General features: G+C 37.6%; 1 protein-coding gene across 2 annotated transcripts in view; it reads left to right on the forward strand.

Annotated features, from left to right (window-relative positions):
• Window positions 1–16,408, forward strand: part of TMTC2 (transmembrane O-mannosyltransferase targeting cadherins 2) — a 244,734-nt gene that overhangs the window by 93,912 nt on the left and 134,414 nt on the right. For both annotated transcript variants that reach the window (XR_007629963.1, XM_050324145.1), the window contains exon 2: window positions 7,896–8,466. Coding sequence is in view for 1 of the 2 variants with exons in the window: in XM_050324145.1 (XP_050180102.1) it covers window positions 7,896–8,466 (571 nt within the window). In the remaining variant the exon portion in view is untranslated. The remainder of the gene's footprint in view (window positions 1–7,895; window positions 8,467–16,408) is intronic.

Here is a 16,408-nt window from a genome sequence, read left to right on the forward strand (position 1 = left end):
TGAAACAAATGAGTAAAACTCATTTCAGCATTTTTCAGTGGGATCCATACTTTCCAAATGAGTGGGTGTCAGTCTGCTCTAATAAAGTGTATTTATGAAGGGCATCCCACAGTGCCTCCTGTAAAGAAGTTGAAGAGCTGGAAAGAGCATAGTTCATTCATAGAATCATCAGGGTTGAAAAAGATCTCCAGGGTCATCAAGTCCAACCTTTCACCAAATACCATCATGCCCCCTAAACCATATCACAGAGTGCTCATTTTTTGAAAATTTCCAGGGATGATGATTCTACCACCTTCCTGGGGAGCCTATTACAGGACTATGCTGAACAGTCACAGCTTTGTGTGAAAAAATATTGGTTTTAATTATCTGGGGTGTTTTATCTTTTGGTAGAATTTAGTTTTCATAAACATTGGTTTTGACATAAGTCTGTAGTACATTCCATTTTTTTCTGCTAAAGAAATAAAATTATAAAAATGCTTACAGGAACTTGTCTGACATGTCTGTGGCAAGGCCTGAAGATGAAGTCTAGCTCCATCACAAATGCTTTCTTACAAATGAGTGAGCCAGATTTTGGGCCCTCTATATATTTTGTAGGAATTTTGCTTAATATGAATCTAAAAAGGAAGAATGCTGTACTATTTTTTAATTTGGAATACTCTGAGAAGGTACTTAAAATATTTTGATTGATTCACTGGTGAGTAAACTATCATCACAGAGAAATGTAAGCCTCAACTATATGTTAACATTTCTTGCTGCTTTTTCCATCAAGTTAAGCTTGCTTTGCTTTATGTGTTTCCTCAGACCATTTCATTGAAATGGCAGTACATTATTTGGTTCGTGATTGTGTAGCTGGACTTTGGAGCTGACTCAGAATAAATTGTTGTAATCCTCAGGGAGGTTTTCCTTGCCCTCCTTATTATTGTTTGGTATCTGCCTTTAAATGAAACTGTGACTGCATATCAGACAAATTGCTAAACTAGACTAGGAATATAATAATGACTTTGAAGATGAGTGGTATCTGTTTGGTTCCATAGACCAGACTGATTTCAGGAAAGAAAAATTTTAAGCAGAAGTTGGTAAAAATGGTACCCTTGGTAGTGTGTTAATATATGTGTGGGCAATCTTTCATATATGTAATTGGGCAATTTGTGAGGGAAGTTATACTAAAAATGGACAATACTTCCAAAAAGTACTCAAGATTCTAGTTTCTTGCCATACAAAATAGTCTTTTAAGGCCTCAGCATAAATATTTTTAAGATTCCAAAATAGGCTTAACCTAAATGGAAAATGCTTATTCTATACGATATTATTTAAAAAAAAACCAAAATCAAACAACCCACCCTGCAAATCTGCTAACATGATATCCTTTGGGTAGCAAAAGCGATATAGGGTGTACAATTGGTGTGTGCCAGAATGTTAGTTTTATGCATTTATGTATCTTACAGTGGGGCTAAAGGGAGGAAAGAGGAAACTTCTTGGAGACAGGAAACTTTTGCGTGGTCACAAATTCCAAGGCTGAGAATTTGTAGCATGGCCCAGTCTGTGCTTGGCAGTTCTGTGGATAACTAAAGGCAAGGTGGGTCTGACTGTTCTCTGAATCACTTGATTCTTACAGTGAATGACGTGAACATGACCAGTGACACCTGGGTCTGGGATTATTTGGGTCCGTCCCTCCCCCCAATACAGACATTTCTTCAGTGTGAGTTCTAAAGGCAGTATGAAGATTAAATTGACCTCTGTGGAGGAGATGCAAACAGCAAATTGTTTTCACTGATTAGATTTCAAATAACATTTTTCAGTTAAACCAGTAAAATTTTAAGTTTAGACCAGAACTTCGTTAATGAAGGGTTGTTTTGATGATTAAAGAGGCTTGAAGAAAGGAATTTACGCACAAAAACCTTGATGTATTTTTTTATCCTTCCTCCCCTCCAAAAAATATATAAAGCAGTGTCTGTATGTTATGTTGTGGTTCAGTGGTTTTCTCCTCTACTCATTATTTCTATATTTGTAGGTGCACATGTTCCTGGGTATTCTCTTCAGTGCTTCTCTAAAAACAAAAATCAAAATCAGAGTGCTGCCTTAAAATGTGTGCCTCTATTTTCAGATAATGACTTAAAGTGTGTGTGTCTTGGAAAGGCTTTACGTATATTCAGAAGGTGACCTGTTAAAAAAAATAGTTTAATATCCATACTATTAATTTGGTTAAAAAAAAAATCAGCATGTCTACTGCTATATTTTCAAACCTTAAAACTTCTGTCCTTGTACTGTTTGTGAGTTGCTGTATGGTGAAGTGGCAAAAAATACTTATGTTTTGGTTTTTTCAATGGAAAGTGGGAAAGAGAAATAGTATAGTGCCATATTCTACTGCAGAGCAGTAAATCTAATAAGGCCTGCTGGGCCCGCTTTTATCATCTAAAATAAATTTGAAAAGGGCAGCAGAGGTTCCAACTATTAATTCTGACCATGCTTCAGAAACTGGAATTACAGACATATATAAAATAAACAAATCAGGAGTTCTTGCCAGGCAGTAGTTTGGCTCTGAAGAATATTTTAAAGAGCAACTTTGAATGTGTGTTTGAAAGAATATGTATCAGATAATTCCAAAGTATCTTGAAGTCTTAGAAGAACAGAATTAGCAATTTTGTATTCCATGGTGTAGTCAGGGATGAAGATAGTTTATAAAATGTCTGTGAGAATAGTGGGAAACATTTTCTGACTTAGGAATGTAAGTATCTTTTCACAGACCTGTGATACATGCTGTGGTGGAGAAAGTCAGGGAGCAGACACAAAGACAGAAGCTGTTCTTATGTTTTTATGAGCTTCCTCTTCAGAGGACACTGATGGTATTTCATTGTTCAGCATATGAAAGTATTAATTACTTTTCTCAGTTCCCTCCAGTGTGGTTTGTTTTTTTTTTTTTAACCTGTGCATGAATAATCAAATAATACTATGCCAGGCAGTTGGAATTAATTAGGGTTTTAAATTTCCATAGTCCATCTTTCAGTGTTTATGTCAGACTAAATCTTAAACTGAGAGGGAGTGGAGTGCACTTAATGTTAATATTAAGGCCATATTCTTTCACCATATGAGGACGCACTTAGAAATGGAAAGACTTATATTATGGAGAATGAGTCAGTTCAAAGCTTTTATAGTTTTTGAAATATTTATGTTCTGGGTGGAAAAGATTTTTCAGGCCATCTCAACATTCTTGTTACTAAAGTGTTTTGAACTTTTGGTTATTTAAAGTTTTCGAAGCTCTCTTAGTCAACAAGAAAATCAATACATGCAGCATACTTCAGTGTAGTTAAGGCAATTCCTAATAGCTTTCAGTGTTATATATAAGTGTTTTGGGTTTTTTTGTTTGTTTATTTGTTGAGTTTTTGTTTTGTTTTGTGTTTTTGTTTTCCGGGCTTTGTTTTTTTTTTTTGCATTTGTCAAACTTTACTGCCTGTTGGATTTGTAGCTAAATCCCACTTTCACACCTATTGAGAAAGAATGGACTTTAATACACAACATGTAAGACATAATTGCCACCATAATTCTACCAGAATGGCAAATAGTTCCCTTAAGTCTATAATTAAACATTTACATGAATATGTTTTCATTTCTTAAGCTTATTACTTTCTTAAGATATCTTTACGTGCTAAAAAGTATTTTCTGATTTTTACTTTATCCTGTCAATACAGACTACATATAAATTATAGTCTGCAGGCAAGTGTAAGAACTGTCCAAAGTATGACAAGCTCTACTTCCATGCTTTCTGACCACCATGTGCCTAACAGATAGCCTGTACATAGCTTGAACTGACTCAATTGCTGCATGCTTTGGGGATGCTTGTACTCAAAAAAGTAGGCTCTCTGTGTTTTCAGTCTTGTTGTCTATACAAGTAACACAGAGTCTGCAAAGCATACTTAGGGTATCTCATTAAGATCCACTGTTAAAATACTCTAGGGTGCTTTCCCATTCCTGTTAATGAAAAAGGACTAAATCAACGCTATTTAAAAATTACTTTGATACAAAGAACCTACAAGTAGAGACTTGCCAGTCCATCACTGCCTATCTATTTTATGTGAGAGAGGTCTGGTCAATGGCTTCCTGTGTGCACGTTTGGGATTTCTCCTTTTCCTTTAAAATATGTTGTCTACTTCAAATGCTGATGTTAATTTTCAGCATATGGGGACCATTAGCAATACTGAAGCTGGATATAAGGCTTAACTTGTTAAATCACTTTAGAATGTCGCATCTGTTTCTTTACCCTAGTGTTAACACCTGGATCAGTTTAGCACCAGTGCAGAAGTTTAGGACGTATATAGCTGTTAATTTTAAAAACATCTGGGAACTTTTTTTTGTCTCTGTATGCATCTAAATGTGCATGTGTAAATGGCTGGATCTCTGGCATTTTTAAGTTTGATTAGAAAAAGGCTCAGTGATTGCACTCAAGGTGTGTATTGACCTGGGCAAAGAAGTGGATTATGGCAGGAGGCAGAAGGATTCTTTTGAGTGGGTTAGAAATTATGATTTTACCTTTACAGTTTTTTGTCTTTCTTCACCCTTGCATTTCTGAAGAATTGATAGCTGACTCCAATTCCTTCCCCTCCTACCCCCCAGCGCATCCATTTGTTGTATATTGAATAAGATATCCTTCTCTCCTGGGATGTGTGAAATGGGCAGGCATTGCAAATTGAAGAAAGCAAGCTCCCTGACTGAGTCTGCAGCCCTTATCAGAGGCTGCTTGAAAGTAAAAATGCCAATTGTGTTGGAATTTTGAGAAATTACTTTCTTGGGTGACCTGCTGCCTTTTAGTGAGAGCAGAGTTTGCAGTTCTGCTCAGGAGTGATGAGTGCAGTTGGAGAGCTGCCCTTATTATGCCCATTAGCAAGATTGGAATAATCTGCAGGACATAACCTTCAGGTAAACTGTGAGTGAAGCAGCAGGCAAGGCTAATATGGCATTTTGTAGTTTCCTTTATTCCAGAGTCTTTCACAGAACCAGCAATTAATAATTTTTTCTATCTGCAGAAAGTGAGCGTGGCTGCTAACATGGTATGCGTTCCTGGGGTCACGCTTGGCACTATCTGCCAGGCTGGGAGGAGTGATTGCTTGCAGAATTACTGCTGAAATTGGTAACTAAGCAGAGTTATCAGCTTGGTTATTTGGTAACTAAAGAAAAAACAGAGCCTTGCCCCAGCTAGGAGCTGGGACAACCCTAGCCCCAGGCATTGGGCACCTTCCTGGGAACAAGGCCAGGCTGGGATATGGACCCAGCTCAGTGAGGCCATTGGTAGGATAAGGCCTGGGGAGCTTAAAACTGGCCCTTCTGGGGCAAAGGCTGATGGCCCTGGAGATTGACACAGGGTCCTGGGCCCTGGGCAGTGTGGGGGGAGCTGACATGAGGTCCTGGGACTGTGTACAGTCCTTTCCTCTTGTATTAGACTTTTCTAATATCCCAAAGCATTAGCAAGACTTTTTTTCCTTATAAATATTTAATTAAAAAATAACCATATGAAAAGAAATTTCAACTTTATTTAAAATCCTGATTTCTAGAAAAGACAGCATTTGACCTGACTAAACAACTGAGTAAACTGGAACTGTCAGCTTCTATATGTTTCATGCTGACTGGCAGATTCTAGAATGTGTTGCATTTACATGCACAAGAAACTAGGAGTATGCTAGGAGTAGTGTGCTGCATGAAAACTGTCAGCTTAGAGAGAGGGCTGGTTCCTTCAGAAGTGTAGCAGAGTTTTATGGAGTTGTTTTGTACATGTGTACTGATAGCCACAGCTCTGTTTGTTTTTTGGGCTTTTTTTTTTATAGCAGTTACGTGGCTTCAAGTGTTGGAAATGGCCATATTTGCAAAAGATATAATAAAAGCTACCATTTCGTGGGAACAACCTGTGCACTGTCTAGGCTCTTTGTAGCAGAATGCACTGCCTCGGGGGAAGGCGATTGTTCTGGCAATATTGTTGCCACTTATTTTCTTATTATTTCCCCAAGAAAAAACACTTTCACTGTTCAAGATTTCAACTCTAACTCCTCACATCTGATAGCCATTCTTAGCCTTTGGGAGCCTGTAGTCTAAATATAGTATATTGTCTCAGAAAATGGACTCTGTCTTGCCTAACACCTGCTTTTTACTCTTGCTGAATTCCTAGTTTTCTGATAGTGGTTCTGAGAGTGATACTACAAACTGAAATTGCAAGCAGAGGAATTAGGTTTCAGGAAAGGACTACATAGAAGGACAAGATAAATAATGTGAAGGCAAAGATCTAGTTTTCTTCCAGTGTTCTTTTGTGACTGGACTAAAATGAGAAAAATGTGTATGGGGTTGGGAAAACACATGCAGGCAACCCGATCCACTGCATAAGCAGAAGACAAAATGAAAATTTTCAAATATTCTAGAAAGCACCATCAGATCTTTAAAGGGTTTAAGCTGACCTCTCCATGACCTCTATATGCTCAGAGAATAAGGGACACGCTGAGAGGAAGCGTGTCTGAAAGCATTACAGCAGTATGCTCTGGACAATGGAAATGCTGAGCTGTGTGGTATTTGGAGTATTTGCATGGAGATTCTGTGGCATAGCATATCAGTGTTTGAGCATTTTCTTTCCAGAACAAGAACAACATTTCTGAAACGCATACCATAAAAGAAAAAGGGATTTGGATACAGGTTCCAAGGAAATGCAGAATGTGAGGGGAGTCTTAGAATATGAATTAGTCATGCCTTTTAAATGTGGGCTTGCATTTCACACTTTTTTTCCCCCTCCCTCATCTGAATTGAAAAATTATTAATTATAATGTTGGAAAGGCATATAGAGGGTATGAGTAAAGAATTAGATATAAATCATCTCTCTTGTTTAGTATGTTGAATAGAAGAGTCTCGAGCTGGCTGGATTCTTAATTACTCTAATAAAATAAATGCTAAATGAGTTAAGCTCGGTAGTAATAACAATGCATCTTTGAATAATTGCTTAAATACAAGTAACTAATTAAATTCTACTCATCTTTTTGCATTAAGCAGGTCTCACACCTTCTCCCACTGCATAAATTTTGAATGCAAATCTTTGGATTTGTACAAACACTGTAGTAGACAGATTTTTACAATAACGAATTAGACATGGAGACTGCTAATGACTGGTACCAGTCCTTCCAGGGTGGTTGAAAGCATAAATGCTGAAAGCTTCAGCAATTTTTTTTTTCTAATCAAGCTGACAGACTTGAATTTATAAGCTAATACAACATAAGACCATGTTTTTTTTCCTCCTCTATTGTAAATACAAGAAATTTAAATAGAAGGTATATTTTCATCAGTAAAATATTCTATTGTCTAGCTCCAGCAAGGTGTTAGCAGAAAATGTTGTCTGTCAAAATATATACAAGACAGTTTTGGGTGTGCCTTGTACAGAACCAGAAAATTGCATGCTCCTACTGACTTCTGTAGTTACTGTTCATCTGTGTTAGAGAGATTCATTCCAAAATCTAAATTAAAATTTCAACACAAAAGGCTACTTTGGGTTTTAGTTCTGAATTACTGGAGGATCCATTGTTTCAACAATAATGTTTGCAAGTTTTTCATATTTCTTTTACATTTTAATTATAACTCATCAAATCTTAACCAATTACTGCTGGGTTAGACTCAGAAGAATGTCACTGAAGGGTGTTTTAATTTAATGGAAACAGTGTAACATCTGTTTCTAATGTTTTAAAAGCCAATTTATATGGAAATTTTGCTCTAGCAGGAAGTCAATAGATATGTAGTTTTTAACACCTCCTGTAAAAATTCAAACTTGAATTAAAGCAGCACCAAAGCAATGCCATTCTTTCTTGTGGTAGTGGTGTGATTGCATTTTCTCATCCTTTCTTTTGTGCTAAAATGAAGCTTTTCTTTGTCTTTTGTAGTCGAGCTATCAAGACAAACCAGGACCTTCTGCCTGAGACGCCGTGGATCCAAATCTTCTACAATGACTTCTGGGGGACACTGCTTACTCACAGCGGGAGCCACAAGTCCTACAGACCTCTCTGCACACTTTCCTTCCGCATTAACCATGCTGTTGGGGGAATGGACCCGTGGGGCTACCATCTTGTAAATGTCTTATTACATGCTGCAGTCACAGGCCTTTTCACAAACTTCTCCAGGATTCTGTTTGGAGATGGGTACTGGACTTTGATAGCAGGCCTGTTGTTTGCATCTCATCCCATCCACACGGAAGCCGTAGCGGGGATTGTAGGGAGGGCAGACATTGGAGCCTGCCTCTTCTTTCTCCTTTCCCTGATGTGTTACGTGAAGCATTGCTCTACCAGAGGTTCCTCACCAAGTACTTGGGGCTGGATCTTGGGAGCAGGGCTGTGTGCAGGATGCAGCATGCTGTGGAAGGAGCAAGGAGTGACTGTTCTGGCCATTTCAGCCGTGTACGATGTCTTTGTATTTCATCGACTGAAAATGCATCAGATCATTTCTGCTGTATGCCAGGTGAGTCGTCGTTGCCGTATGCTATTTGTAAGCCACCAATCACTATTAAACAGGTGTTAAATGAGTTTTCAAGTCCCAAAAATGAGCACAGATGTCTAATGCTTAAAGAACACTTAAACAGCTTTAGTATTGGGTTTTTATATTTTGTTTAAACAATATCTTATTAGCCACTGCTATTACTTGACACTGGGGATGGGTTTTTTTCCAATTACTTCCCTTACTTGCAGCAGTTCCCTCATTCTGTTTACCTACAAGCATCGAATATCTGAGTTGAGCACTGCATATCTGACTACCTTTTGTAAAGAATTCATTCATGCTCTTATCATCTTGTATCTTGCAAACTCAGCTTAGTTTGGTCAGGCGTGCAAGTGTGGTGGCTGATATCACCCTCAGGCTCCCTGAGGCAAAGATAAAGCTCTTATTGTTCTAATTTAACAGAGATACATAGGACCTGGGTGCGTTCCTTTGGCGTGGATTGTTTTCTTCCCCTAGTAGGAGCTACGGCTTAAATGTAATAGTGCCTTAACAAAACAAATATTTCTCGTTTTTAAACTTCTTATCCAAGAACAAGCAAATAAAATAAGCAAACAAAAGAGCTCACCAAACCCCCCTAGCTTCTCTCTCCTTAGACTGCATGTATTTTAGTGGTACTAAGAAACTCCATCTGAAATCAAGACTCTGTTACATCATTTGCTGTGCAGATGAGTGAGCTGAGTATATGTAATTTTCTTTTTAGTGAAAATAAGTAAGTCAGAAAAATACTGACTTAACAAAAGGAAAATGTTTCATATGGACATATCACATTTTTTCAGTGAGATATAAATGAGAAAAGCAATAAAACAAATTACATTTCTGCAATCTGTCTCAAAAACCTTGATTTTAAAATTTTGATTTCTCATCCAAATGAATTGACAAGAAATTGTAGATTTTGATAAAACAGTGATGAGTTCTGTTCATATAGACTATATAGCTGTGGTATAAAAGGAAAACAGAAGAGTGAAAAAGAACCCCACCTCTAGTCACTGGTAGTTTCCTCTTAAATTGCTGTGACGCATTGACTTAGTTATCATGCTCTTTTCTGACAAAATTGAAAAGGAAAGAATAATTTCCTATATATTTATGTACATATATTATTTTTTTACTTATGAATATTGGAGTGGGCAAGACCTCTGTTGAATGTCAGTAGCCAAATACTGTATGGTACATAGCGCACCTAATGATGAACAGAGACAAACAGTAAATTAATTAATTTTTTTTTGTTTTGTTTTTCTTAAAGTGCATCTGTAACAGCAGGCTTTATACTGAAAGGATGACTGCTTCATGGAGTTTAATTAATAACTCAAGTGTTAGCTTATCCTCTAAAAACATTCGTTAGGATGACACAGAAAATTCTGAATACCTAAGAAGTTTTTTATTACTGAACAGCCATTATTCAAAACCAAAACCTCTGCAGACATTTCTGTTGAGCTTTTCATGGGGAAAAGCTATTTCTCCCCTTTTTCCTCTTTTTCTGCTTCAGGGCCAGGGTAAAATTGGCCCAGAAGAGACCTAAGTAACACAGGTGAAATCCAAGCTTCCACATCCTAAGTTTTTGAACATGAGATCTCTCTTCCTAGGTGAGGAGCTCTAAACTTGGACACCCAACTTGTGAGGTTTTTTTCCACCCAGCATCAGAATTGCCTTGGACAGCAAATTGGTGTCCACGGAAATTTGTTTTTCCATCTGTAATGATAGGAATAACAATTCTGTGCTTGGTAGATTACAAACCTATTTGGAGATTGGATTTTAGCTGGAGGCAATTTAATGGCAAGGGACTACAGTGAACAAAGGTATGAATGTTTTGCTTCATCTGCCAGAAATGCATTTCCTAATTCACTAAATTAGTAGGCTACCTGTTTCTTGCACATCTCTTCAGGCTGAGTGCTGCTGCCCCGAGTTTTACCTCAATAACGGGGAAGCCTCTGTTCATTCATTTTCTGCCTCTGGTTGTTCCATTACTGAGGAGATCAGCTGGGAGCTTCAGTTACAAAATATCTCCAGTAAGGCTTCTTTTTTACTGAAGTTTTATTAAAATCATTCACAAATTGTATAGATCTTTGTAAGACCATAGTGTCCTGCAGGGCCTGGGACGTCAGGAATGTCTTCATTGACCTAGCCTGTTAGGAGAAGCATTTCTTTTTGAGTACTTGTCTGCATACTCTTTTGTACTCCAACTTTCCATGGCCCTTACCTTTAACTTCACAGTTCCCTGTTTGCAAGCACTCCCTGGGCATAAAGAAGTGAAAACAAACCTTTTGTTAAGGCAATAATTGTCAATTAAAAAAAAAATAAATAGACAGGTGTATCAAAGAGGAACAAAGGTAGCACTTTAAAAGCAAATTAAAGCAAATATATCAGTCTTCTAGAGAGCTTCTCATGGTATGAAAAAAATGCTTAAGGGCAACAGAACCATTACGATTTACCTAACAAAGATACTGAAAATAATTATTCTAGTGCATTGCCTCCTTATCAGACAATATTTTCTGAAGTACTTTTTTACTGTATTTATATTTCCTTTGGACTTTTGAGTTTTACCTTTTCACATAAAATACTGTTTAGATAATGTTCAAGTTAGTGAGTCTCTGGCCTGCTCCATCTGAAGACTAAAATTGCTTATGGAGGATGCTATTTAGTTGATATCTGGATAGTCTGAGAATGATCAATGCACTTGGAGTTGAGAAATTTGGATTTTGACTGTAGCCTGTCTGACCAATATGTGACAAATCCTGACTACGAAGGCAGGTTTAGATGCTGTCCTTTTGATTTGCAATTATATTTAAATTTATTTTCAAATGAATTGAGGACGATTGCTATGTAAGATGGACAATTTTAAGTGATAACCTGTCTCTTTTGAAATCATTAATAAGAGCAGAACTAAGTCTTTTTACTAAAAGCTTTTGGTTTAATTTTGTTCTGTCTTATATATTTGATAAAGACAAGTGATTTTTTTTTAATTTTGTATTTAAAATAATCAAAACCCAAAGTATATAGCTAAGATTAATTTTTGCATTATACAGAATTAAAGCATAGACTTGTGTTAAGGGTTGGTTTTTGTTGCGGTTTTTTGTTTGTTTGTTTGTTTGTTTGTTTAAATGTATTGCATACACTTTTTCTTGCTTGAAAAGGCATTCTGCACTGCTAATTGTTAAGGCCAAAGTAACCATTTACAGAAGAGTCATCCTGTTCCCTAACTGGCTTGAACATTTGAAAAAAAACTGGAGTACAGTTTAAACTGAACCAAAAACCTCCCACCAAACAAAGCCCTTTCTCCTCAGAGAATGTCTGGGCAATCAGAAAGAACTGTGCTTATGTACCAGTTCTGGAATTTGTGCTTTGTGTTTTCCCAATTCAATATTGGAAGAGGGCAACTTCAGGAGAAAGAGGAGAAAAAAGACATCAAAAAGGTCAGTTGAGGAAAAAGTTATGGTCTTTTTTAGTGCATTGGAGGGCAAAAGTGTAAAATGGAGCCAAGGAAGAAAGGAAAATAATTTGAAGTTGGTTAGCTCAAATCTGTACTACCTGAGTAAGCAGTAGTGGTAGGAAACTGAATGCTTTGTAATGGAATAGTGGAAAGGCTTCAATCTTTCAATCTACCTTAAGCCCAACCCTGTCCAGCTGAGCTGGTGCATCTGTTTCCTAGGCTGTGCTGCAAATTGATCTGAGAGGAAATGCAGTTAAAAAAAGAACCTTTAAACCCTGCCCCCCTACTTTGCCCGAAGTATCCCAAATATATCTTTAGGAGTTATTTTAAACCTGAATCAATTCAGTTATATCCAGTTCTCATCATTGCCCTACAAATAGCTGTACTGGGAAACACTGAAAGGGAAGGTGTGGGAACAGAAAGAAGGAATGGAGAGAGAGAGGGTTTTTGGGGAGTGGATGATTAAGGACCTGGGCTACCATGCTGCCAGACTATGAGTTTCAGTTTCTATAAACTTTTTCAGAATATACCACTGGGGAAACTGAGACATGAGTATTTATGTTTAAAGAATAGTAAAAGTATTAACAGCCTTCAGGATGGTCAGTGAGTGAACTGGTAAAATCAACTTCAAAAAGTGCTCCAAGTGATGATAGGAGATGGTACTGGGGAGACAAGCCTGTTTTTTTTCATTGTGTTCTCATCTTTGGGCCAAGTATCCAGTGAATATAAAGTGATGGCTACTACACAAGACCAATTATCATGTGAGTCCTGATTTTTCATACCAGGCATACAACAGCATCCCAGTGCAATTTGAGTAGACTGGCAGGGCTTCTGAACAAGGTGGCTGCAAAGCAGGACCACCAGCAGAACAGATGAATGTTGCCCCTTATTTAGAAGCTATTCATGAAGCACCTTAAAAATGTATATCATAGCAACTTAATAACTATCCAGCTCTTTTCTCTGTCATCTTTGTATTCATTATTCAGTAGAACTTGGCTGCTGATTTTTTTCCTTTTGCCAAGTTTTGTATTCCTGTCTGCCTGTTATGCTCTCACTCTGGCTGGGGAAAGTTGTCAGTCTGGATTCCATTTCATTTGGTTAGCTCTATTTTATTCTGCCTGGCTGACAAGAATCTATTTGCTGTCTTTAAGTCAGCATTTTGATGCAATTGTATTTATTGCAATCATAAATTAGTTGTGTGAAATGAGAGCAATTAAAAAAGTGGTGTTCTACTGAGGCAAAGCATCCTTTATGAAAGAAAGTTAGACTTTTGTTTGATCTTTTTCAGTATTTTAGACCTTGAGTCATTTCCAATGTAAGTTGCATAGCAGGTATGCAGATTGATTGAGTTGTCGGATATGGCAGGTATCAGATGGTTGTACGTGTCAGCAACTAGATTTGTGTAAGTGAAGCCACCAAAGGTGAAGGAGTGGGAGGGGGGAACTTGGATATGGGAGAGAGCTTGTTATGATAGAAAATATGCAGATTCAGAGGCCTAATTGTTTTTTGCTTGCAATATCCAGCTCGAGAGCAGAAGCATTAATCAGCCATCTTCTGTCCAATGAATATGACAAACCTAATACAAACCCTACTGTGCTGCTCTTTTTTCTTGTAGTGTTTTTTTTTTTTTTCCAGGTTTTCTTTCGTTTCCTTGGTTGGTTTTCTTCAGTTTTGTTTTTTATTTATTTATTTATTTTAAGTAAGAATGGAGCTGGATAACATTAGCAGTTAAAAGGATGGGGCAAATGCATTTAAAGCTCATTTTTAATATAATGGTAATGATAAAGTATTTATTTCTCTGTGGTTTATGTGTACAAACTGCCTTACAGAAATAACTAAACCAGATGTATATTCTACTAATGTTTCACTCTACAATACAGTAACATTTTACCAGATCAACATATTGTTAATACAGGGGGGTTGTTATACCAAAATAAGGAAATGTCTCTTTTCCCATCACTTATTTGATTAAAATCTTCCTCCGGGGGGTCTGTCTCACATGTGGAATTAGTTATTGGTATCTATAGCTTAACACGAACCACAAATTGGATTGCAGGATGTATTATCTAGCCTTCTGTGCTATTATAGCAGTACTGGTTTTGTAAAAAGCAATTTTATTGGTGGCTTATATTTTTTTTAAAGTAATGATGTGGACCTGGGGCCTCCATGGATGACATGGTCAACCACCAAACCAAGTTTTATAAAACTCTACTTTCTTTTATGGTCTTGGAACAGCCTTAGTTGTGGGTGATATGTATGATTGCTGCTGGGTATTAGATAAACTTACTGATTTTTGAGAACACTCTAAACTTCAAGTAAGCCACTTTCAGCATTCTTTAGTCTTTGAAATTGCTACTTTTAGAACTATTGTGCTTTGGAAAGCAATGTCAAAATAAAATGCTGCTCTTGATTAAAATTTGCAGTTTTATCCTTCAATTCTGAGGAGCTCTAAAGCCTTAGCAATATACTAGTTAGTCTTGCTTATTTTACACCTCTTCTCCACCTACAAGTTATGCTGTTTTGCAGTAGTGTTTCATCATTATTTAAAATCTATTTTCTGCCTTTTTTCTACCACCGAATAAATTTTATTATACTTGAAACTACCCATAGGTCTTGATATTTTGACAGATCTGATCAGTAACCCATTATTTTGTGAGTTATTTCTCTTTTGGGCACCCCATGTCTTTGAAATACAGCATTTACATTATTTAGACTGTTAGGGGAGTAGCTGCTCTGTTGCAGGACAGACTTCATTCTTGGAGTCAGATATTTAGTAAATATACTTTTCCTTGAGACTGTTTTTATTCCAGTTAAAAATAATGTATAATTTACAAATTCAAAACATGATTTGACCTCTCACAGGTTCATTTTGTCTAATAAAAGCTGCATATTCAAGTGCGCTAAGCTGTTAAATATTGTAATTGTGGGCCGGGTAACCTTTAGCATTTTGAAAGCTGTGGAAAAGACTAGGGGCTCCATTGCCAGCTGGGGCCTCATTTATTCCCTAGCATCTCTCATTCTGCAATGGTCAGCTCGGGGTTAATTTTCCTGGCAGCTTTAAGGCTGTACAAAATTGTGGAAATGCTGAGCCGAATGTGCCTGCACATACATTGCTCATCTTTGCGGATGAACCAGCCTGGTGCTTTTCTCTTCACTCTGCTGGATGGCAACAGCATGAGGCCTGTGCAGTCTTGACCACCACTCCTCCTCCCACAGCAGATATTTCCTAGACAAAAGAAGCTTTTTGCAATTTACTTCTCTCTTGACAGTTTCAAGTAGCTAATACTGCTGTTTCCTGTAGTTCCCACAGCTCCTTGCTGCTTTTCTGTTTGATCCTGAAATAAGAAAAGCAAGATTGGCCTCCACTATCTTCTCAGAGATATTGATCTCCTGCAGGTCCCTGTGATGTCAGTGGAGTGGTACAGAATTGGACATCAATATGTATAAATAGCTGTTGTTTCCTGAAAATATTTTCATGGGGTGATTTAAACAGATCACATATGACAGAAATACAGCATCCTAAGGCAAATTTATCTATGTCCTCATCCTTTTAAAAATGAGGAAATGTAAGCTGTCTTGCTGAAGTCACTGACACTGGCATAACATAGATTATATTTTAATATTAAATCTGAAATATCTTTATTGGAATTGCCGCTAAAATCCTCATTACTTTTATCTACCCACTCGAAGTCTACAATAATATTTAGGAGCTTATATTTGAGAATGCCTCCCTGGAAAGATGAAAAAGGCAAAGTTGTCTTTAATAAATGAGTAAGTAAATAAAAAAAAGAGAGAAGGCTTTTTGTATTTACAGGACTGTGAAGAGCCTTCAGTTTAACAGAGAGGTTAGTTTGCCAGAGGAAGGTTGTCACTGTCTTCAGTAATGCATGAGATTTAAATTGTATTATAGCATACAAAGTATGCTGTGTTCTTCCCTTCTTCCCTGCTGTGGCTTAACCCCAGCCCCACACAGCCGCTTGCGCACTGCCCCCGGTAGGATGGGAAAAGGAAAAAGTTAGAAAACTAATGGATTGAGATAAAAGTAGTTTAGTAGATAAAAGCAAAAGCTGCTTGCAAGGAATTAATTCAATACTGCTGGTGGGCAGGCGGGTGTTCAGCCATCTCCAGGAGAGCAGGGCTCTATCATGCGTTACAGTTACTTGGGAAGACAAATGACACCACCGTGAACATTTCCCCCTTCCTTCTCCTTCCCCCACTTTTCTGTGCTGAGCATGACACCACGTAATATCCCTATGGGCAGGTGTCCTGGCTGTGTGCCTTCCCAACTCCTTGTGCACCCCCAGCCTCCTTGCTGGGGGAGTGGTGTGAGGAACAGATAAGGCCTTGACACTCTGTGAGCACTGCTCAGCATAACAAAAACATCCCTGTATTATCAACGCCGTTTCCAGCACATAATCCAGACAAATCTGAAACCTACCCCGTTCTAGCTACTGTCAAGAAAATTAACAAACCAGCCCAAAC

This window comes from Myiozetetes cayanensis, unplaced genomic scaffold (genome assembly GCF_022539395.1).
Source record: "Myiozetetes cayanensis isolate MyiCay16 unplaced genomic scaffold, myiCay2020 scf3, whole genome shotgun sequence".
In the NCBI taxonomy this organism is placed as follows: domain Eukaryota; kingdom Metazoa; phylum Chordata; class Aves; order Passeriformes; family Tyrannidae; genus Myiozetetes; species Myiozetetes cayanensis.